We start from the raw sequence: 23,428 nt of genomic DNA on the forward strand, positions 1-23,428 counted from the left end.
GTAGTGGGGTGGGCCTCAGCCTTAGTCCCCCAGTACTGGAATATTCACACACACACACACACACACACACACACACACACACACACACACCCATACCCATCCAGAGTCTGCCTAATACTGGTGGGTTTCAAGGTTCATAGGCCATCAGAGCTGGAAGGGAAGGAGAGACTATCCAAACCATTTCTACATTTTACAGAGCGGGGCAGAGATTGATGGAAGGCCATAAAGAAGTACTTGAACCTAAAACTTTGGCTTCCATATCCACTGGACAGCCAGCCTGCCCTTCCTCCTCAATTCCAATAAGAGCATTCCCCTGTCCTCCCTCCCTGGGCCCTTTATCATGGGCCTCTCTCAATGTACTTCTCACTTAATTGTAGCACCTTGCTCTAGGCAACTCCCCCAGAGAGAACCCTTGAGGTTCAAAGGGGCTACCCTGTGGGTACCCATTCCTTTTTTTTTAAATTAAAAAAATTTTAACTGACAAAAATGGTTTTTATTTCTTCCCCCTTTCGTTGAAAAAGAAAAGAAAAACAAAACCCTCATAATAAACATTCATAGTTAAGCAAAACAAATTCCTAAATTGGCAAGGTCCCAAAAAATCCCAATCTGTACCCTAAATCTCTGACAAATGGGCAGCACGGTTCATCAGGGGCTTTCTGAAATCATGCTTCATCATCCTTTTTTTTTTTTTTTTGAGGCAACTAAGGTTGACTTGCCCAGGATCAGCTAGTAAGTATCTGAGCTTATATTTGAACTCAGGTCCTCCTGACTTCAGGGCCCTTGCTCTAACCACCATGCCACCTAGCTGCCCCAAGTCATTGTCTTAATCAGAGTTTTTTCCAATTTTTTTGTTGTCACCTCGTTGTTATTGTACAGATTGTTCTCCTGATCCTGCTCACTTCATTCGCTCCATTCTCACTTCATTCAGATTTCTCTGAATCCATCTTGACCATTTCTTATGGCACAAAAGGATTCTATTACACTCATATGCTTTAATTTGTTTAGCACCCCTAATTCTCCTTCATTTCTAGTTGTAAACTATCACAAAAAAGAGCTATAAATGTTTTTGGACATGTGTCCTGGGTACCCATATGGTGTGCTTTCCATTAACAGTCAGCCAGTAGGTACAACTGATTCTTAGCAAAGGCATTTACTAAGATGGCTTAGTAAGGAGAGCCAGGCTGTCAACAAGCATTTATTAAGTGCCTATTTTGTGCCAGGACTATTAGCTACCAAACATTCCCCAATATAAACCTAGAATGCCCTCTCCCACAAATACATGCAGCACAAAAAAGTGGGCACAAAATCAGGGTACAATGGTAGTGGGGCACAAAGGTATGAAATGTGTATAATAGCCAAGGTAACTTATAACTCCTGGTAATATGGGGCTTGGAAGTCTCATCTCTCTTCCTAGAAATCTCACACAACTTCCTCTTGGGCGTAGCATCTCCACTGGATTCCCAGGTTTTGTTCCTCTCCATGTAGCCTCTCAATAGACATTGACGACTCTCTCTTCATTCCATAGCTAGCTGTCTTCTTTGTGGCCAAGGGTCCCTTCCTCAAGTTTGCTTCCCCCTTCAAGTGATTTCAGTATCAGTGGGTGACCCTACTCCCACAACTGTGTCTCAGACTGATGAACTCTCACATTGTTAAAAGGGGTATTTCTGTCTAGACAACTCAGAGGTAGGAGGGTACTTCAGTAAAGAGAATACTGGGCCAGGAGTCAGGAAGACCTCAGTTCAAATCGTGCCTCAGATACTTAATCCTTAATAAATGTTTATTGAATGAATGAATGAATCTCTAAGCACACACAGAACCAGAAGTTTACAGCTGGAAGGCACCTTCGTGGCCAAAGGGTCCAAACTCTTCGTTTTACAGAGTAGGAAACTGAGTCCCAAGGAAGGCATGGGGACTTACCCAGGGTCTCACAGAGTATTCATCAGTGGACCCCAGATTCCAAACCAGGCATTCTTCTTCCCATTCCAGTCCTCCTTCTACTGCACCAGTTGTTAATGCCAACTCAATTTAAGCATTTACTAAGCACCTTTTAATGTGTGTATAGTTGCTAGCATGTTGTTTTCCCATTAGAATTATGAGTGCTTGGGGGCAAGGATCGTTTTTCCCTTTCTTTGTAAGCACAGTGTGTCTGGCACATAGTAGGCATTTAATAAATGCTGGTAAACTTGATTTGCAGGCCCCAGTGCCAGGCCCTGGGGATGTAGTCTCTGCCTTCAAGGAGCCTCGGTCCAGCCTTGGGGCTGAGGGGGCTGAGATGCAACCAGGGAAGGATAACCCCGAGGGGGAAGCAAGACCACCCACCCGGAGCTGGGTAGAGGAAAGAAAGGCAGGGACCCTGAAGGCAGAAAGAAGCACATTAAAAGCTGCGGGCTCTCCGGGCTCGGGAGAGCGGGAGATGGAATTCCGAAGGCTCAGGGAAACGCCAAGTAGGCTAGAACCAAACGTCAGGCTGAGGCATTTGGACTTTCTTCCTCATGCACCAGGGAGCCACCAGAGGTTCCTGAGCGACGTAGGAGGGACACGACTTCGTGGCTAGGCGGAGGCAGGTTGGGAATCCTCGGAGAGCTGAGGGTGAGGGATGATGTAGGGTGGCGGCAGCGGGAAGGGAGGGTACAGGGAAGGGGACTGAGTGGAGGGTGGGGAGGGGCCGGGAGGCGTGGGGGGTGGGGTGGGGAGAAGGGTGGACTGTGGGCGTGTCCTGAACCTCTGGTAGGGCGGGGTCACATTTCTGGGGATCCTCTCAAACTGCTGCAGTGACTCCGCCCCCAGGCATTGAGGGCGGGGTCGCGGAGGCCGGAGCCCCTTCCCTCTCCCCATGCCCCACCCCCAGCCCGCCCCGCCCCGCCCCTGGGGCCCCCGGGCAGCTTCTGAGCTCTGCCTGCCGGACCCGGCCGGGCGGGCGGAGCCGGGCATCCAAGCTGCTGGAGGGATCGCAGCCCGAGCCGGGGCCGGGGCTGGGGCCAGAGCGGTGCCCGATAGAGGCCAGCTCGGCCCCCCAGGCCCGAGCCATGTCGGCCCCTCGCAGCGGCTTCTACCGACAGGAGCTTAACAAGACGCTGTGGGAAGTCCCCGAGCGCTTCCAGAGCCTGAGCCCCGTGGGCTCGGGGGCCTACGGCTCCGTCTGGTACCGGGCGGGCTGCGGGGGCTGGGGGCTGTAGCGGGAGGGCATGTGAGGAGAGGGGCCCGGGGAGGAGCAGGGGTGGTGGCTGGAGAAACCTCCCCCCCCAGCCCCGCCCTGCCCTTCCCTGATTGAATGAATGAATGAACGAACGAATGAAAGAGGGGATGAATGGAAGTTCCCTTCCCCCGCCCTGCCAGCGCAATCGGAGGAGCCCCGATACCCCCAGCCCCCGCACTGGCTGGCAGGAGCGCCCCTGAATCTTGGGGAAGAAGGGGCTGCTGGGCTTGTAGCAACCCCTTCCCCAGACTGCCCCCAGACCTTTCAGAAGCCAGAGTTGGGGTGGGGTGGGAAGACTGAGCTCTGGGGCTGAGGTCATTAGCTAATACTGGAGACAATTCAAAAGCCCCTTCTCTTGGGGGTGGGGGGTGGGAGGAGACAGCTGGGGTACTTACTGTGTGACTGTGGACTTCGTCTCCCCTGTCAGCCCGAAGTCTGTCTGTCCCAGCTCATGCTGACTTCCTGGGGCCTGCTGGGAGTCCTAGATAATGGTGGGGGGGAAATGAAGGCTACATAGTGTTTGATCTTCTGACCCCTCGGCTCTTGGCTCTGTCTCCACCCCGATCAACCACACACATGCTGACCCCAGTTCCCCTGTGACCATTAGGGGTTCTGGGATAAGGCCAGTAGGGCTGAGTGGCATGGCCTTGTATCAGGGAACCCCAGGTCAGAGGTGGGAGAGCTCCCGGACCTGGGGGCTCCCTCCTCTGAAAGGCAGCCATGTCCCTGGAGGGGTTCTGCTTTTGAGGGGCAGACACAGTCCTAGGGGCTCCCCCTTCTGGGGACAGATACAGCTCTGTGGGAGTCCCCTTTTGGGGTAGCAGCTGCAGTTCTGTGGGAGTCCCCCTTCTAGAAGAAAGACAGCCTTCACTCAGAAGGGGGAGACAGGGCCACGGGAGAATCCAAGTTGAGAGACAGATGAGCCCAGAGCCCCATTCAGGGAGCACTGAGCTGGACATGGGTTGGACATGGGAGAGCTGAGGGCTAGAAGCATGAGAAGAGCTCCAGGGAAGGGGTGTGCCCCTGAGGCTCTGGGAGAACCAGGCTGCAGGGGGCACACCTTGGCTCTGGCCAAGCTCAGGCTTTGCAGACTCACTGTGGTAACAGCTGTAGCCAAGCAGAGCGAAGCAGGAGGAAGGGAGTGCTGGGAAGAAAGAGTGAGGTCTCTGGGCTCTTCCCCAGCTCCTGAGAAAAGGCAGGCATCCTCTGTGGAGGTCTCCTGTCAAATTTCCATGGAAGATTGCTGAGCACCTACTGTGTGCAGGCCACCTCAGAGGAGACAACTGAAAGGCTCTGGCCCTGCCCCCAGGAAGCTTACCTTCCAGCAGGGGAGATGTGGCCTAGACCATTATGAGCAAGGGGCCTCAGAGACCTTCCAGGCCAAACAGAGAACATTGAAGCCAAGATACAGCGAGCGGGATGTCCAAGCTCACACAGTGCCTCGATGGCAAAGCTAGGCTCAGGGCCCCGGACTCTTCAGCCAGGGCTCTGGGCACATTGCACCTGGAGGTTTCTGAAGTCAGGGACCCAAATGACTCCCCTCCTAGGCAAGGAATGTCTGTCCCATAAGAAGGGGCAGACAGGCTCTAGGGATGCAGGGGATGGAGAAGACAGTCTAGGCCTGGGGTAGGAGGATCAGGGAAAGCTCTCCAGAGAAGAGAAGCCTCGATGGGCCTTTACATATGAATGTGATGCCAGTAGAAGGAGATACGGAGTTTGGTGGGGGGGAGGGTGTACCAGGCAGAGGGAATAGTGTGTGCAAAAGTGTGAAGAAAGAAACTGGGCTGGGCAGTTTGCTTTGAAAGCTAGAATATCTGGAGTCTGATGGAGGATCGTGAGTTACAAGCTGGGGGCAGAGGTTAGAGCCTTGGAAGGCCTTGAGTGTCAGCTGAAGTGTCAGAACTTTTTCTCCCTCGGGTCCTGCCAAACTATTTAAGTTTCCAGAGCAGCGAAGTTACATACTTCAGGTGATACTGTAGTGGGCTGAAGGTGGCGGTCATTGCCAGTCGGCAGGGGCACTTCAGAGGGAAGAAGTGCTCAATAGAGCATGTCAGGCCAGCCAGACCTCATTTCTGGCCCTGCCTGGCTTGCTGGACTTCACAGATCAGGGCAATGGCCTAGAAAGTGAATTCCTGTATTTCAGCACAGGGTTTGCCAGGTTATCCCAGGATCTCAGTGGGCACAAGGGAGGAATTCAGGCTGGAGAAATTCCAAATCCCCAAGGGGCAGTGATTAATGGTCAATGCTGACCCAAGGAGGTGTTTAGTAGAGCACCCCAAGGCTCTGCCCGCAGCCCAGCATTCAAAATATCGAATAGTCCTTTGCTGTTGGACATTTTCACTAATGATCTGGTGAAGACCTAAGACATATTTATCTAGGGAGTGAGCTGAGGCTCACAGTACAACAGCTAAGAGAATCTGCAATGGTCTTGACAGGCTAGTGTCGGGCTGAAACTAACAAGAGGGAATTGATTCTGAAGATCACAGTATGCTAGATAGAAACTTCTGTTTAAAAAGAAAGACGGGTAAGGCTATCCGTGGATTGCAAGCTGTAGCATTTGTGCCAGGGACGGACCTTCTAGCGACCATCTATTCCAGTCTTCTCATTTTACAGATAAGGAAACTGAGGCTCCCAGAAGACAAATGATTTGCTTGAGGTTATCCATGTAACCAGCAGTAGAGCTGAATTTGAACTCAGGTTCCTTGATCAAATGCAGTCCACTTTCTATGACAAGGCACAGCCTTAGCCAACTCCATGACATGGAAGCCAAAAATGAAACTCACCATTGGGCTGTGTTAAGAGAGGCAGGATGTCCAGGAGTAGGAAGGTGCCAGTCTCACTGTCCCCTGCGCTGCTCAGACCACGTTCTAGGGACTACCTATTAGGAAGAATGTTGACAAGCTGACCAGCAGCCAGAAGAAGGTGGCCAAAATGGGGTGGGGGCCTCCCCAGAAACAGGGCAGCTTTGGGGAGAAGATGCCCAGCTCCATTTGGGGCATGGTGACTTTGTGGTCTCAGTGGGACTCCCAGGTGCTGAGGTCTCCCAGGATGGGTGGTTGGGAGTAGGTCAGCCTGGAGTTTGGGACCTGGGCCTCTCTGTAGCCGTTGACTTCAATAGTCCAGGTTTGGGGGTAATGGGGATATGGGGTTGGTCTCTGCCCAACCATTGCAGGCTTCTTCAGAAGCTAAATGGCAGGCATGCTGCGACAGCCTTAGAGAGACCTGCTTGGCCACTCCAGTCCTGTAGTTTTGAATTTTTTTGGTAACAAGAAACTCCCTTCCTCCCCGTCTGTCCTTGTCCACAGTCAGGAAGCGACGTCCCAAGGCCTGTTTCCTCTACTTCCCCTCATTGTGCTGGCTCAGCCCCCTTGTCTCTCATGCTACCCCTCCCCCCCAGCCTGGACCTCCCACCAAAGGGTCTGTTGGGGCCTGTCCTGACACTGACTTGAGCCACCAGCCACCAGAGGGGGGTGAGTGAGATCACAGAATGGATGTGGAGCTGCCCCTCTGAACCTCTGCTGAGCCCCTCGACTATCTCCCATTTGTCTCCCTCCCCTTCTGGATCATGTCTGCCCAACTTAGCTTGGCTGGGCTTCAGATAAGACCTCTTGTCCTCTCCTCCAAGAGCCCCCAGTTTGGGGGTCAGAGGAGGAGCAGACTAGAGAGTGCCCAGCCTGGGGGGACAGAAGAGGCAGCCCTAGACCCTGCAGCCTGGGGAGACTGAGAGCAGTAGCCCCAGGCTCTGGGAGCTCTGGGCCCCAAGGGCAGGGCTCCAGTTTATCCCTACTCTGGGGTAGGGAGAAGCCAACGTCAGTACCTAGGGTCTGGACAGAGGTAAGATGGTCATTGTCTGAGTGGCTGAGCAAGTTGGGCCTGTGCCCCCGGGGTCCTGGTGCCAAGTTGAGCTCAGGTGTGTCTTTGTGAGTCCTTAGTACCTGCCAGACTGTCTGGCTCCAATAATTACTGTTGGTCCCTAGGGACAGAAATTAAACTGCCTCTTCCCTCAGGCTTGAGTTTAATAAGGCACAAATGAAAAGTAGAATTGATGACAAAGCCCAGAGAAGGTCTGTGATGGATAATACCCTATCACGTACCTGCTGATCCCCCATGTACACCCCAACGTGTTGTCCAGGTGCTCTGCCCTGGGGGAGCCCCCAGTCAATGGATGCTGAGGTAGGTCCGTGGTCCAATTCTACCATCCTCTCCCAGTACCAGGAGATCAAGGAAGGAGGGGGCCAGAGCTCCCTGGAGCTCAGTGGGCCTGGCAACTGGATGATATCTGAGTCTCAGAGGTCAGCTGAGGCCATGAGGAAGGGAAACTGAGGCCCCCTCTGTTCCCAGAGTCATCCAGTAGATCCCAGAACACTGACTTTGGTCTTGGAAGACTTGGGTTCGAATCCCAGCTATGAAACTCATTAGCTGGGTGGCTTTGAGGAAGCCACCTACCTCAGTTTCCTTGTTAGTAAAATGGGAAGGGTACCATTTTCAACACTGTCCTCTCAGGGTTATTGGGACACAAATGTGAAAGCTTTGTAGAGATCCAACTTAAAAGCCATTCATTCATCGAGACCTTCTTGTGCAAGACCCAGGGGATGAACAAACCCAAGTCAAGGTCCTTTCCCTCAGGGGGCACATTTGTACAAGCAGCAAATACTGAGCATAGACAAAGTCATTTCAAGAAGGAGCAAATCCTAAGGTCTGGGGGCTGGGGCTCTGAGGGAAAGCTAAAGACTGAGATGAGGAGAGAGCGGATTCTAGGTGCAGGTGGGGAATGCAGGAAGCCATTTGTGCAAAGGTCTAGGGACAAGAGGTGACTTGGCCTGTACAAGGGATGGTAAGGTTAGTGAGACTGGAGCAGAGTATGTGAAAGATCAAAGCCAGATTGGGGGTGTGGGGGGAATTAAATGCCAGGCTGAGGATTTTTTATTTGATCCTAGAGGCAATAGGGAGCTATTAAAAATTTTTGAGTAAGGGAGTGACTCAGATCTGTGTTTTAGGAATACCAACTTAATGGTTCTGTGGAATGTGTATTGGAAAGGAGGATGGAAGGAAGAGAGCAATGAGGAGGGGGAGTGCAATGTGGGCCTGAATGAGGGCAAGGGTCGTCTGAGTTCAGCCAAGGTCGTGGGTGGGAGAGGAGCAGTGGAGGTAGCATCTGACAATACTTCAGAAGTGACCAGTTATGGGGGCTGAGGAAGGTAGAACAATGCCAAGGATGAGTCAGAGATTGGGCACCTGGGAGATTGGAGGGATGATGGCGCCCTCGATAGAAGTAGGCCAAGTGGAGGTGGGATGGCATTGGGGAGAATGTAATGGATTGTAGAATGGGAGAGTTGGAAGAGTGCTAGCAACCATTTGGTCCCCTCCGTGCCCCAAAAAGGAGAGAGAAATCTGGGCACAGGACAGTCAAGTGAGGGTCAGGGGATGGATGAGGGCTAAGGAGGGAGGAGAGGCGGGCATTTCTGTAGAGACAGAACCAGGATGAGGAGAGGTCAAAGATATGTGAGAAAAGGAGTGGTTCAAAGGCGAGCTTGAGGATGGGATGGGATGGAATTGAGGGGATAAGTGGAGCTGGCCTTGACAAGGAGGACAACCTCTTCATCAGAGACTGGTGTAAAGGAGGGAGAATTGGGGCTCTTGTGGAGGGGGAGTGAGGGGAAGAGGGAGCTTCTGTCTTCTCAACAAAGTAGGAAGTAGAGGCCTCTGCTGAGAGGAGGCCAGAGGGGTAGAGTGAGGGGTCTGAGGGGAGGAGGGAAGGTTTGTAACAACCACTGCAGAGAGTGGGATAAAATCAATTAGGGCAGAACGGAAAGATCACCGTGCGGCAGTGAACGGTCTTTCACAGTGTTCACTATGAGCATTCAGAAGTAAATGAGTAGGAATGAAAAAGGCAGACAGCGGTGGTAACCAAGGACTGGGGTTTGGCAAGGTAGGACTGGTGATGAGAGGGTGGTTGATGGTGCTGGGCTGAACTGATTAATCATAGAGTCCAGACTGTGACAGGAGGAAAGAGAGATCAGAATAAGGGCAAAGAATGGGTTTAGGAAAGGCAAGGCCCGAAGGAGAGATCGAAAGATAGGAGGTTGTGGTCCATGGAGGAAGAACATTTATGAGAAATGGCTGAGGTCAAGGTGATGGCCGAGTCGGAGGTGGAGTGAAGGTGGAGGAGGTCGAGGGAAGCCAGGAGGTTGGTGGACAGAGACGCTGGAGTCTTTGAAGGCACAGCCATAGCCATGAGCATGAGGGCAGGATTGGGCTGAGAAACTGAGCTGTGCTGAGCTCCTGGAGAAACGTGGGATGTGAGCTGGAGGCTGGATGGCGATGAAAAGTTGGACCAGTATCAATATGGGAGGAGTGACCATGGATAGAAAAGCAGCAGCTGACTGACAGAGGCAGAGGGACTTTCTGAAATCTGGCAGGTGCCGTAGTGGGAGAAGTAGAGGGAGTCAGGAAGACTTTAGTGTGAATTCTGTCTCCAGCACTTACTATCAGGGCTAGGTCTCCAGGCTGAAGTCTGGAGTTCCCTTTGAGCTTAGCTGGAGGATACTGTAAGCAGGAGCACTGATCGAGGCCCATGCCTACCCCCTTGCCCAGAGCCTTGGGAAGAGGATAGGAGAGAAGCTACAGTAGGGTCAGGACAGGTTAGCTCCAGCCAGGTGGTCCTTTTCACTGCCTCTGTGGAAGGGGCCCCCAGGACCTGGGCCTCAGGCTACTTCCCTTCCCCCAGTCCCTGAGGGGGCCTGCTCCTCCCCACAGCTCTGTGCAGTCTTGTCCACCAACCCCATTTCTGTATGGGGGGTCTTCCTCTTAGAGCCTATGGGCTTCTCTCTTCTTCTTGCCCCATTCCTGTAGATAGATCTTGCCCATCTTCTCTTGTGAGTGTGAGACCAGTCTAGGACTAGCTCCCATGACCTGTGCTGGTCTTCAACATCCTCTAGGTTGGCCTCCCTCTCTGGGTGCAGAGGGGGCAGGGGGATAACTCCTGTCCCCATGACCCAGGCCCATTATCTGCTTCACTCCACATTCTCCTAACCCAACCCTATCACTCACTGGGCCTGTTTTACAGTTCCGCTTATGACACTCGCACTCGGCAAAAGGTGGCGGTGAAGAAGCTGTCCCGGCCCTTCCAGTCATTGGTCCATGCCAGGCGGACATACCGGGAGCTTCGGCTGCTCAAGCACATGAAACATGAAAACGTGAGGAGCTGTAGGGGGCTGGGATTCTGGGTGGGGGCATCTGCTGGGGTTTGGAGGCCCCTGACGGGAAGCCCCCTGTCTCTGCCCAGGTCATCGGCCTGCTCGATGTGTTCACACCAGCCACATCCATAGAAAACTTCAATGAAGTGTGAGTGGGGTGTGCGGGTGCCCCTTCCCAAGGCCCAGGGCTGAGAGTCACCTGAGCCTATGGTTCTGCCCCTGTGGTTGATGAGGGGCCTGCCTGAACCCTGATCCCTTCCTATCCCTGGACCCCCTCCTCTGGTCCCTGACTCCTGGGCCCTCCATGCCTGATCTCTGATCCCTGGGTCTCCCGATCACTACCAGCCTCCCTTCTTGTGGTTCCTGAGTCCTGGACCTTCTGATCACCACTGGACCCCCTCCTTTGGTTCCTGATCCTTGGGCCCTGGGCCCCCCATCCCTGGGCCTTCCCTACAGGTACCTCGTGACCACCCTGATGGGGGCCGACCTGAACAACATCGTCAGGTGCCAGAAGCTAACGGATGAACACATCCAGTTCCTGGCATATCAGCTGCTTCGGGGGCTGAAGGTGAGAGAAGAGCTGGGCCCCTTGACTCTCCCCACCCCCAGTAGCTGACGTGTCCATCCCTGACCCTGCCCTCCCTGACTCGCTCCCTCCTGGGGCTGGATAAGGCACAAAGTGGGTCGCTAGGCCAGGCCTTGCTGATGGTTCACCTTCCTATCTATCTTGTATCCTTCAGTACATCCACTCGGCTGGAATCATCCATAGAGTGAGTATGGCTGAGGACTGGGCCAGCAGAGCACTGGGGGGGCTTTGGGATCCTGCTCTTTGGGCCTCCAGAAGAGGCAGGTAGGGAAGAGTATAGAAGTGGGGGAGGGGAGGGAGGAAGCAGTATAGGGGGAACAGTGCTTCGGGATCCAGGTGGGCTGTGTGCCAGGGAAGAAAACTCACCTGGGGTTGGTGTCATGCCTACAGGACCTGAAACCCAGTAACCTGGCTGTGAATGAGGACTGCGAGCTGAGGGTGAGGCTGGCACTGCCCGGGCAGGAGGGAGGGCTAAATGGAGCTCATTCCTTATTGGCTTCTCATTCCCCCTACCCTGAGCCCTGCCCTCAAGCCCTGATATCTGGCCCCCGAGGGTAGACATAGCCGCTGGTGAGAGAAGCCTAGAGGCAGAAAGAGAAGACAGCCTAAACACAGACAGAACCCAGAGCCAAATCCCCCTTGTGCCCCTACAACCAGGGCTCCTGCTGAATGATCTGTGTTTCTGTCTCAGTGTCTATTAGTGGTTTATTTCCTAAAGGTCCTTGGCTTGTTTAAATGGCTGGAACCTCTCTTAAAGGTCTTTGGCTAGTGTAGGGAAGTGGATTTGCCTTTTACCTCTGGGGACTCATTTGTATGCTGACCTCCCATCCAAGGAGTCAGATCTAAGAATAGACATGGAAACCAATTCATTCATCTCTGGATTGTCCTTTGGTGCTGCCACATTTATGTTGAGGGAAAGGACCCAGGTGTCTACAGGGTAGTACAAAGCGAGATGGATCACTTGCTGGCCTTGTGACCTTCAGCTTAGTTACCGTTTGGGGATTATCCAGGCTAATTGAAATAAGAAGTAGCCATGTGGAATCAGAGAATCCCCTCTCCTGACCACCCAGAATGAAAGCGGGGAGGTGGGCTCCATCCTCTTGTGGGGCTGCTCCATTTGGCTAGATGCCACCCACTGGTCCATCCATCAGAGTCTGCCCTGTGTTCATTTGTGGGGTTTTAATGCTGCCCAGGAGGGTCCCCCAAGGGCAGGTCTCCTCCTTGCCTGAAGGACTCAGCTATGGTTATGACTCCTCAGATCTTGGACTTTGGGCTGGCCCGCCAGACAGATGATGAAATGACAGGCTACGTGGCCACTCGCTGGTATCGCGCCCCTGAGATCATGCTCAATTGGATGCATTACAACCAGACGGGTAAGGTTGAGGCAGCTTTTCCTGTGATGAGAATGAGGGAGGAGGAGGTAAACCCAGGCAGCAGAGAATTAAGCATCCTGCAGGGTCTGGTGGTAGCAAAATAGAGCTAGGGGCTGGCCCTCTGGGGATCTCCCGGATGAGGAAAGTCCCTCTCAATGCAGATTGACACCTTCTCTTCAACTAGTAATCCCAGAGAACTGCCCAGAGCATTGAGAGTTTAAGAGTCACAGAGTCAGGATGTGTCAAAGGTTGGACTGGAACCCAGGCCTTCCTGGCTCAAAGACCAGCTCTGTCCACAATGCCATGACAGTATGACAGGGACACAGCAGATGCTCGATCCCGCCCCCACCTGGGGGGCAAGCAGGCTGCCCCGATGACCCAAAGGAAGTGCTTGACGTTCCAGTGAATTTGGACATTCTCGTGGGAATGTGGGCCCAGGGGATGCTCTGGGAAGTGTCGATTCCCTGGAGAGACCTTACTCAGGTGGAGGTGAGGCCAGGGGAGGGGGGCTGGAGCAGTTCCTTTCTGTGGACAGCTCTGAATTCCATTCTGGGAACTGTCAACCTCCCCTAGGCCTGTTCCAGAGCTTGGCTAAAAGAAGGCTGCCCTCTGGCTTAGGTTGCTGTGGGTTTGGCTCACACCTTCCCTGGGGGTCAGGAAGGTCAGGGTGTTATTGAAAAAGCCTCCTGCTGGGTTATGGGCTGCATAGGGTGTTAAGGGGAGAGAGTGAGTGAGTGTGAGGGGGAGCAGGGAGGGAGAGAGAGGGAGAAAAGCAGTAGTAGTGGCTTCAAAGAGATTTCAGAAAAAGAAGCCCCAAGTGTCAGTGAGAGCTGGCCAATAAAGTAAGCAGGCCAGCTCACAGTCTGGTGAGGGAGGCAGCAGAGGAGAGCACCTAGGCCCTGCCCTCTGGGAGCTCACAGGCTCCTCTCTCTCTGTCTCTGTTTCTGTCTCTCTCTGTGTCTTTGTCTCTGTCTCTGTCTCTCTCCTTCTCTCTCTTTCTCCCCACTCCCCCCACAGTGGACATATGGTCTGTGGGCTGCATCATGGCGGAGCTCTTGAAGGGGAAGGCCCTGTTCCCTGGAAATGACTGTATCCTTGGATGGAAGACACTGTGGAGGGCAGGGGCGGGGGTGGGACAAGGGCTTGGGAGATGATGCCCTTTCTTTACATTGGACTTGGAGTCAGTAAACCTGCTTTGGAACAGCCTTTGATGCTTTCCAGTGAGGGGGTCCCAGAGGAGTCACTTTCCCACTATGAATTTCAGTTCCTCATCTGGAAAACGGCAGGCAGTAATGATTCTCCCACTGTCTGCTTCCCCTGGGCTATTTTGAGGAAAGCATTTTGCTAAGAAACCTCAATCCTCAAGAAAGCCTTTTACATTGTCTTCTGTATTAGTGTGTGTCTGGACCTGGGATTTCATTGGCTAGGGACCTCCCTTTAAGGAAATCCCCTCTGTCAGCGCCAATTAGCAACTTCTCTACAGTTTAATAGTCTGTTGCCCGAAGCACTGAAGAGTAGCTGTGCCCAGAGTCACACAGCCAGCACCATCAGAGCAGGTTTTGAACCCAGTTCTTCTGACTCCCAGGCCAGATCTCAATTCATTACACCAATGAATTTTCTCTTGTCTTATTAGTATTAGTATTTTCTTTTCTTTTTTTTTTTGGAGGGGGGAAGGCAGGGCAATTGGGGTTGAGTGACTTGCCCAAGGTCACACAGGTGTCTGAGGCCAGATTTGAACTCAGGTTCTCCTGACTCCAGGGCTGGTGCTCTACTCACTGTGCCACCCAGCTGCTCCCAGTATTAGTATTAATGTTATGTTTCTCTCTGCGCTGGGCTTCCTCTGGGCAGGGGCCTGGGGACCCTGGGTGGGCAGTTAGAGCTGGGCTCTGATTTTCCTGAGCTGGGTAGACATTGACCAACTCAAACGGATCATGGAGGTGGTTGGGACCCCCAGCTCTGAGCTGCTGAAGAAGATCTCATCAGAACATGTGAGTGGCCTAGCTAGGCTCTCTGCTCATGCTCCGTGCTTCCTGCTGCTCCTTGTCCATGCCTAGTTCGGGCCTTCCTTCTCCCTCTCTCCACCTTCCTCCCCTCCCCAGTTATCCAGCGTCATCTTCACTAGGAAAGGACTTAAGATCCCCTTGCCTCCACCCTCCCCAGGCCCGGAAATACATTGAGTCCCTGCCCCACATGCCCCAGAAGGACCTGAGAAGCATCTTCCGAGGAGCCAACCCCCTGGGTAAGGAGGAAGAGATGGGCTAGGAGGTCGAAGGGGAGAGAGAGGGCAGGGGTTCAAGGGGAAACTGGTGATGGGGAATAGCTGAGGTGATGAAGGAACGAGAGTGAGGGTCATGAGGATGGAGGGGACAGGGGACCAAGATGTGGAGGGGAAGGGTGGGTACCAAGGAGAATGGAGACGGAGTTAGGGTGAAAGCGCAATTTTCCTCCTCATAAAGAGGAGCCAACATGTTGATTAAATTAAACAAACATGTATTAAGCACCTGCTGTGTAATGGGCCCATACCTGGTGCTGGGGATGCAGAGAAAGAGAGAACATAGGACTCTGCTCCGAAGAAATTTACATTCTAGCTGGAGTGGGGAAGGGAAGGGACAAATCCACCAGTAACTTTGAGGTCAGGACTCTAAAAACTCGCTGGCTTTGTGACCATGGAAAATCACCTCCCCTCCCTAAGGGAGAGTGAGATAAGTTTAAAGGAAGTGGACTAGCCCCCTCCCCTCCCCCCCAATGTATGGTGAGGAATAGGATAGAAAGCTTATTTTCACCTGGAGGATGAGTAGTCTGGCCAGGGTCCGAGGAAGAGGTGATGTCAGAACTGGCCCCCAAAAGAAGATGGAGACCGAGACTCCTAGGTTCACAGACGTAGAGCTGGAAGGGACCTCAGAGGCCATTTAGTCCAGTCCCCTCATTTTTCAGATGGAAAAACTGAGGCCCAGAGAGGTTAAGGGACTTGCCTAAAGTCATACAGGTGAAAAGTGGCATAGCCAGGATTTGAACTCAGTTCCTCCTATTTCAACTCCATTGCTCTTTCCACGATGCCACTCTGTCTCCTCATGGTGGGAATTTTCCCTAGCTGGGGGCTCAGAGCTATTGTGATTGCATTAATAACGGTCTCCTCTTATATAATCTATATAATCTCCATTAAATAGAGAAAGAGATCGCTGGGGAATTGGGACCATTATATTGCCCATAGGCTAAAAATAAGCAAATTGTTGAATTAGGGTATAGTTGGTTAAATATCTAGAGGAGAAGGCTGAGAAAAGATCACACCCTAACTACTCCCTGCAGGAAGGAGATAGGAAATGCCTGGAAAGGATTCAACACTGCTCCTATCCTGCAGGGAAGAATCAACAGGTAGAGATGGGTTGGGGAGTTCATTCATTCATCCATGCAAAAAACATTTATTAAGTTCTTTGTGCATGCAAGGCCCTGGTCTGCACTGGCAAAAATACAGAGCAGTAATACTAATAGAATTCATAGAGCGCTTGCAGGTTCGCAAAGTGCTGCGCATACGTTTTCATTTAGTAGAAAAGACCTAGTCTATACCGTCATGGAGCTTCTAGAGCAGCAGGGGATAAGACAGACAGTTGGTCACTAATCACTTATTAAATGCCTACTGTGTGCCAGGCACTGTGCTAAGCACTGGGATTATGAAGATAGGGTTAAATCAGTCCCTACTCCCATGGAGCTCACAGTCTGATGGGGGAACAAGCTATAGACAGGATAAACTGGAGATAATTAACGGAGGGATGCCAACACAGATTGCTGCTGTAATGCACAGTGGTACATGATCTGTACATTAGAGATGGGCAAACATCATTGGGTGGTGCCCGAGGTAGACATTTATCTCCATTTCCTAGATAGGGAAACAGAGGCCCAGAGAGGTGAGTTATGAGTTGGGCCGCGGAGCCAGGGTTGGGCCTCGGGATGCTTGACCCATGTTTTGATGTCTTTCCCTGCCCCCAGCTGTTGACCTGCTGGAAAAGATGCTGGTCCTGGACAGTGACCGGAGGGTCAGTGCCACAGAGGCCCTGGCACACCCCTACTTTGCCCAATACCATGACCCTGAGGATGAGCCCGAGGCTGAGCCCTATGACGAGAGCATTGAGAACAAAGAGAGAACCGTTGAGGAGTGGAAGGGTGAGGGGCGCCCAGACAGCAGGGGGACCAACGGGCTCCATCTTTCTCAGGCCTCAGGATTTCCCTGAGGTCTATTTGTTAGCTGCCTCCATTCCTGTCCCCTGACTTCCAGTAGGTCTATCCCTGGATTCCCAAACCCCAAACAGGATCTAAGCTGGGATGACCATGCAGGCCAATCCCTCATGGTAGAGAGGTGGGCTTCCCTCCAGCCCACCGCCAGCTTCCCCTTCTTTCCAGGGGCAGGCTTTGTGAGGCAGGGCTTGCTTGGTGGCTGTTGCCCAATGGGCTTGCCAGCGGTCCATTTCCTCAGAGCTGGGGGAGGACATTGCTCCATTTCCCCCAGGAAAGATGTCCCCAACTCTTCTCAGATGTGATCCTGGGGAGGGAGGGGACTGGGTTCATTTGGGTGAGGAGTTCTTAACCTGGGCTTCACAGAGGGGTCTGCAGACAGAGCTGGGGGTCCAGTGGACTCGGAAGGGAGTTTATTTCACTAATCTCTAACTGAAATGTAACCTTTCCTTCAATTCTGATGTAATCTTGCCATAGGCTCTGTCCCCCAGTCCCTGGCCAACACCCTCACGTACCTCCCTCCCTGACCCTTTCCTGAGGCTGGAGGGACTGAGCGATGAGATGGGATGATGGATGTGGGGAGTCTGGGGTGGGGGGAGAAGATCAGGGATCGGGGATCTTCAAACTCACTGTCTTCAAACTCTGTCTACCTGTTTCTTTGTCCCTTTGTCCATTGGTTTTCATTTCCCTACTCAGAGCTCACCTATGAAGAGGTCATCAGCTTCAAGGCCCCTGAGCTGCCAATGGACGGCCTGGAGATTGAGCCATGAGGAGGCTGGGGGCCACAGGCACCACCCAGGCAGGGCTCAACCCTGATGCCTGGTTTCACCCATCCCAGAGGGCATAGAGCAGACTCTCAGGAAGCTGGCAGCAGGCCCTGCAGCTGGGGGCAACGTCATTCATCGGAGTCAGGGGTGGGGGGCTCCTTCCATGGACAGGAGGACAGTGTATGGATAAACAAGGGTGAAGGACTCTAGAGGCTTTTATGCTGCTACCTCCAAAGGACTCTGCCCTACTCAGGAATAGAAGTCATGTGGGTAGGATGGGGGCAGGCAGGATACTGGGGTCCCATGGGTCCCATGGGCCCCAGGGCACAGCCTCCCTGTCCTATGCCTACCTCTGGCAGATTTTCGGAACCCAGGGTTGGGGAGAGGGGCCAGAGAATGGGTCTTCTCTGTGCTGGAGCCTGGGCCTCACAAGGAAGACCTCTATCTTCTCTGGCCTGGAGATGGGGGGTGGGAGTGGGGGAGCTATGTCTGTGTGTCTGGCTGTGTATTTGAACATGTGTGTCTGAACAAGGACATATGTATGGGGATGAAAACAGACAAGCAGTGAGTGGAGCCATGCATGTGGTTTCAGAGTGGGGGGGCACGACAGGCTTGCTGTCCCCTGCCCTGCTCAGGCCTCACCTGGAGCATCAGGCTCAGGCCTGGGCGGCACATTTAGGAAGGACATTGATGGGTCAGACAAAGCCCGGAGCAGGACACTCGGGACGGTTAAGAGGCCTGAGCCCCGGAGCAGGCGAGGCTCATTTGGAGGAACTAGGGAGAAGGCCCCCAGTCTGGAGAAGAGAAGGCTTCAGGAGAACCAGAAAGCTGCTGCATGTATGTGGAAGGCTGTCATGAGCCCAGAGGGCAGGGCCAGGAGGCACAGGGAAGCAGATTCGACTCCTTGGAGGATGATCAGAGCTGATCTAGAGAGACCCTCGGGCTGGTGACTGCCTTGCCTCCCCCAGACAAACACACACATTCACCCAACTCACACACAGATACACACACACACACACACACACACACACACACACACACACACACACAGACACACAGACACACAGATACACACACACATTCACATGCACACAGACACACAGATACACACACAGACACGCACACACACATGCACACACACATTCAATTGCACACACACACATAGACACACACACGTAGGCATGTCACATATGCACACACAGTCAGATACATACATTCACACATACAGCACACATTGCACACAGTCATGATACACACACCTCACATACACACGCATGCACACCATACATATACACACACCGGGATACAGGGAAAGCAAGGTGGTGGCTGACAGCAGAAGCCCAGAAGAGGTCGTAGCAAGCGTAGAGCTTTGGGCCAAATTAATGAGATGAAATATACCAAGAACAAACAAAATTCTAATCTTGGCCTCAAAAAGTCCACTCCACAACCACAAGAGCAGGAGACAGCAATTGGTCTGAAGAAGATCTGGGGGTTTCAGTGACTCTCAAGCTCAGTGTGAAGCAACTGTGTAAAAAGCCATGGAGGATCTTGGCCTGAGTTCAGAGGGGCCTGCCGGCATCCTGGAGCAGGGAGGGTAGAGTCCCACTGTTCTCTGCTTTGGTCAGTCCTCCCCTGGGTTCAGTCCTGGGCGCCCATTCTCAGGAGGGAGGGGGCCTGCAAACCATGCTGCCCAAAGATGATTTGGAAGAACCTGGGAATGTTGACCCTGGAGGAGACTTGTCATGAGGACAACCTCCTTCTGCTTGGTCCCAGGGGGCAGAACCAGGAGCAGTGATTCTGGAAGTCTATCCAAACAGTTCTGCTGTGGGCAGTAGTGAGATCCCTGTCACCCCACCAGCTCAGTGACCACTTGTCAAGAATGTTGCTATGATTCTCATTCAGTTATGGGTTGGATTAGAGCTCCCTTCCAGCCCTGAGAGTGATTCAAGTGCCTTGTGGGTGTGAGGCTTGTGACCCTGGCTAGGCTGGCCCTCAGACTTCTGACAGGGTGGGAAACAGGCATGCCATTTTACACTGGGAGTATCGTTTCTGGCAGCACAGGGAAGAGGCTGTACTTCCCCACCTCCCCATAGAGTCCCTGGATAGAACAGTCACTTTCATATATCTGTGCTGAGGGAGAGGGAGCAGGGCCCAGGAAAATAGGGGTTTGGTGTCCCAGCCTCTTCCTGCCACAATGAGGTCATGACCATTACCCTGGAATCCAGGGGCTGGGACGACAGCCTGGGCCAAACCAAAACTTAAGAAAGAGAAAGTGCCCATTTCTCTAGCTTTCCCCAGCCACTGTATTAGAAAAATCTGACTCTCTTCCATTGGGCAAACTGAGGCTCAGAGAAGTGTTCACATAGCTGAGAAGCGCTGGGTGGGCTTGGAACCCAAGGTTCTTGTTACATCCGGATTCTGTTCACTGCCTTTCAGAAGTAGGACGGCTTCTTAGCTGGGTAGCTAGGCCATGAGTGGACATTTTCAAATGGAGGTTAAATGCTCCTAGGCCGGGAGCACAAAGGAGGAGCAGCAGCCCCAGGCTTCCAGCCTGGGGAGACCTTGAAACATATACCCTGTGACTGGGGCTCAGACTCTGGAAGCTAGAGACTTGGGGAAAGGGGAGGACCCAGCTGGGCCAGAGCAGTCTGGGCAGGCTTTCCTGGAAGGCAAGACTGGAGCTTTGAAGGGTTCTAGGAGAGAGTGCCCAAGACTAGCTGACCTGGGGTTCGTGATAGTGGCCTTAATATAAGCCTTAATGCATTGAGGGCTGGGAGGGCCCCCACCTCCCTGGCCCATCTCTCTGCCCCTTAATGGGGAGGAGAGTATCTGTAGGACTGTGCATGGCCAGGACAGAAGTCAGGGCCTGCCGCCCCTGCCAGCCCCACCACCCCCAGCCCTTCTGCCCTGTGCACATGCTCACTAGGGAGCAAAAACCCTGGAGAGGAACTGGGATGGGGAGGGGGGTGTGGAGGGCAGGAAAGAGCCTGGGGCAGAAGAGCAACCGAGGAAGGAATTGCCACCCTAGAGAAAGGGGGAGGGACTGCCCTCACCTATCCCCTGATTTTGCCACTAGGAAAGAAGAACTGAGCCATGCCCACTGGGCAGCCCAGGCCCAGAGAGCACTGCTTGGGAACATATGAGCCTCTGTGTGTATGCATGAGTGTAAATGCTCCCCTGAACCGGTCTGGGAAATGTGTGTTCTTTAGCCCCCTTGCCCTAATGTCAGATGACAGGCACGAACCACCCCCACCCCACCACCCAGCCCCTGTTGTCTTTCTGCAGGGTGAGGGCCCCTGGATCTTGGGCAGGACATAGATGTGTGAGGTATGTGCCATGTGCCAGCATCATACACATGTCCTGCAGCTTGTCTCGTGTGAGATTTTAATGTGTACCTTATCGCCTTGTGTGCCAGGCTTGATGCCCTCGGTCCTGGAGTCATCTTACAACAAGGTCAGTTGACAAAATGAACTCTGGGACGGGCAGTGGGGCCAGAAGGGCTGGAGCCTGGTGGGCATGGGGCCTAGGCCTGCCCCAAAGGATCCTGTTACAGTAAGGGGATCCTAGGAGCTGGAACTGGGCCTCCCCTCCCCCCACAGCCCCGTGCCCATCGGTCAGTCGATCAGCAGGCATGACATAGCCAGCTGCATTAGGAGAGGCCATAGTGTCCGGGAAGGGAAAGCTGTGCCAGTCCCTCCAGCCTCTGGCCTGGTTGGGCCACATGGACAGGACAGCATAAATGTCCAGTTCAGGCCATTTCAGGAAGGAAGCAGAGAAGGTGGAGGGTGATCGGCAAGGAGCCAGGGCCCGGAAGGCGGGGCGTGTGAGGATCTGTTGGAGGGACGAGTTATGGTTAGCCCACAGGAGGGAAGGCTTGGGAGCGACATGATATTGTAGCTTGTTTTCAAGTCTTGCAGGGCTATCAGGTACAGGAAGGATTAGTCTGTTCTGCTTGACCCCGAAGGCAGAGCAGGGAGGAGTCATTGGGGAAAGTGACCAGGGACAGGTCCATGGAAGGCCGCACCTCCTCATACTAACTCCAGTTTTGTGAAATTTGTATTTACAATCAAACAAATGGACTTTGTGTATATTTTGTATTCCATGTATACCTGAGGGTGCCCTCCATAGAGTGTAAGCTCCGTGATGGCAGGGACCCTTTTAGTCTTGTCTTTGTACCCTCAGTGCCTGGCACATAGTAGGTGTTCAATAAATGCTTGTTGATTGGTCAGTGGATTGATTGAAAACTCAAGGAAAAGCTTCCTCAGGATGTGAGCTGTCCAGGAGTGCCATGACCTGCCTTCCCCTTGAGGTCTTGACTGAGCTTCCTTGACCTGGAGGGATGTGAGCTCAGTTCAGGGAGAAGCCAGCCTTCAGAAGGGGAAAGCAATCTGGCTTCTCACTGAAGCTTTCTCGCCTACTCACTGTGCCCTTGACAAAGTTCCTTTCCTTCTCTGGGCCCGGCTGTCCTCCACTGGATGGGGGTGGGGGGGTTGGAGTGAGGATCTCTAGGCAGGAAATCCCATCATGACAGAAGGGGGCTGAGCTCCGGTTCCTCTGAGAGATTGAAGGATTGAAGGTTGGCACCCAGTTTAAATTTTGAAGGCTCAGATCCAGCAGGGAGGTAAGGGGGATGGGTCTTTTCGAGTTCAAAGACAAACTGAATCCACTCCATAGCATGGCCAAGGGCCAGACCCAGCAGACAAAGGAAGCTTCAAAGAAGCCAGATTGTGTGTGGCGAGCCTTGAACGTCAGGCTGACACAGCAATGTACAGAAACCAATAGAGAACAGCACCCCTCTGGCCCTGTTTGGGCACAGTCATGCCAGCTCCTCCAGCCAGCTCCCTTCCTCAATCCTCTGGCTGGCCAAGTTCATGGGTCTCCAAACAGTATTGGAGACAAAGGTAGAGAGAATGGCCTGCCCAGGGCTTCCCCAGGTAATCTGTAAATCAGATCGCAGAAGGAGGAAAGACTAGGGCAGGGAACTCTCTGGAAACCTGTAGGGCTGAGGGACTTGGGTCCCCAGCCTCATGTTGCCCCGCCCCTCCATTGGGGCTGGGGGCATCCACACGCTAAAAGTCTTTTAGGAGAGGGGTAACATGGTCAGAATTGTGCCTAAGCAAGGTGATTTTTACAGTTTATGGGAGGTGGATTGGGGAAAGCAAAACCTGGAAGCAAGCAGAGAAATTTAGGACAGTCTAGGTGAGAGCTGAGGGCCCAACTAGGCTTGTGGCTGTGTGAGTGGAGAAGAGCCTTGGGAACTGGACTGGGGGCTGAGGGAGAGGGAAGAGTCACAAAATGTCAGAGCAGCAGCAAGTCCTCACCCAAACTCTGCCTGAAGACCTCCAATGAGGGTAGCCCCCTGCCCATCCCACCTTGGGACAGCCCTGACATCATTTGCCCTGACACTTCCACCTGCTCCTCGTTCTGCCTTTTGGGGCCAAGCTGAACCAGGCTAATTCCTCTTCCATCTAATACTTGGGATTTGCCTCCAGATACTTGAAGACAGCTCAAACGTCCCTCCTATCCTTTTTGCCAGGCTAAAGGATGACTCAGTTTCTAAACCTCGGTGACTTGGACATGGATGGTAGTCTCCACAGAAATAAGAGAGGTGAAAGTTAGGGGAGAGGCTTAGATTAGTTAAATTAATTAAGCTAAGTTAATTAATCGATGACAAACACAAGCCTATCTGATGTTGTATTTTCAATTGTCATGGGTAGATTATTGTCTTCCTATAAGCTCTGAAATGTGAGAATCTCCCAAGACTCTGAACTGGGTCTTCTTTTCTTCTTTTCACTCTCCCTTGGTAATTTCAATTCTCATAGATTTATTTTTCATCTCTATGCAGATGATCCCCAAATCTATACATGGCCCTTTAATCTCTCTCTCTCTCTCTCTCTCTCTCTCTCTCTCTCTCTCTCTCTCTCTCTCTCCTCTTCTCTGTCTCTCCTCTCCCCTTCTCTCTCTCCCCCCCCCTCTGTCTCTCCTCCCCCTTCTCTGTCTGTCTTCTCTCTGTCTCTGTCTCTCTCTCTCTCTCTCTCTCTCTCTCCACTCTCACATCACCAACTGCTGCCTGCTGGACAGCT

General features: G+C 52.9%; 1 protein-coding gene across 2 annotated transcripts; it reads left to right on the forward strand.

The window, feature by feature from the left end:
• Window positions 1-2,921: 2,921 nt before the first annotated feature.
• MAPK11 (mitogen-activated protein kinase 11) lies at window positions 2,922-21,573 on the forward strand. Of its 2 annotated transcripts, XM_036761043.1 has the most exons (12): window positions 2,922-3,142; window positions 10,263-10,392; window positions 10,482-10,540; window positions 10,849-10,960; window positions 11,133-11,162; window positions 11,369-11,416; window positions 12,237-12,351; window positions 13,369-13,440; window positions 14,260-14,339; window positions 14,512-14,590; window positions 16,336-16,509; window positions 17,275-21,573. In XM_036761043.1, the coding sequence occupies exons 1-12, from the start codon at window positions 3,027-3,029 to the stop codon at window positions 17,346-17,348; spliced, it is 1,089 nt and encodes a 362-aa protein (XP_036616938.1). In that variant the 5' UTR covers window positions 2,922-3,026; the 3' UTR covers window positions 17,349-21,573. The 2 variants fall into 2 exon arrangements, with proteins under 2 accessions (XP_036616938.1, XP_036616940.1); XM_036761045.1 differs by lacking the exons at window positions 16,336-16,509; window positions 17,275-21,573 and adding an exon at window positions 15,658-15,723 and having other exon boundaries at window positions 2,935-3,142.
• The last annotated feature ends 1,855 nt before the right edge of the window (window positions 21,574-23,428 follow it).

This window comes from Trichosurus vulpecula, chromosome 5, assembly GCF_011100635.1.
Source record: "Trichosurus vulpecula isolate mTriVul1 chromosome 5, mTriVul1.pri, whole genome shotgun sequence".
NCBI lineage: Eukaryota > Metazoa > Chordata > Mammalia > Diprotodontia > Phalangeridae > Trichosurus > Trichosurus vulpecula.

Excerpts from the sequence above, each read along its gene's own strand:
- MAPK11 (XM_036761043.1), top strand. The coding sequence starts at position 3,027 with ATGTCGGCCCCTCGCAGCGGCTTCTACCGACAGGAGCTTAACAAGACG. Across the intron at positions 10,961-11,132 it reads AGCTGCTTCGGGGGCTGAAG|TACATCCACTCGGCTGGAAT; the intron begins GTGAGAGAAGAG and ends TGTATCCTTCAG. Across the intron at positions 13,441-14,259 it reads CCTGTTCCCTGGAAATGACT|ACATTGACCAACTCAAACGG; the intron begins GTATCCTTGGAT and ends TGAGCTGGGTAG.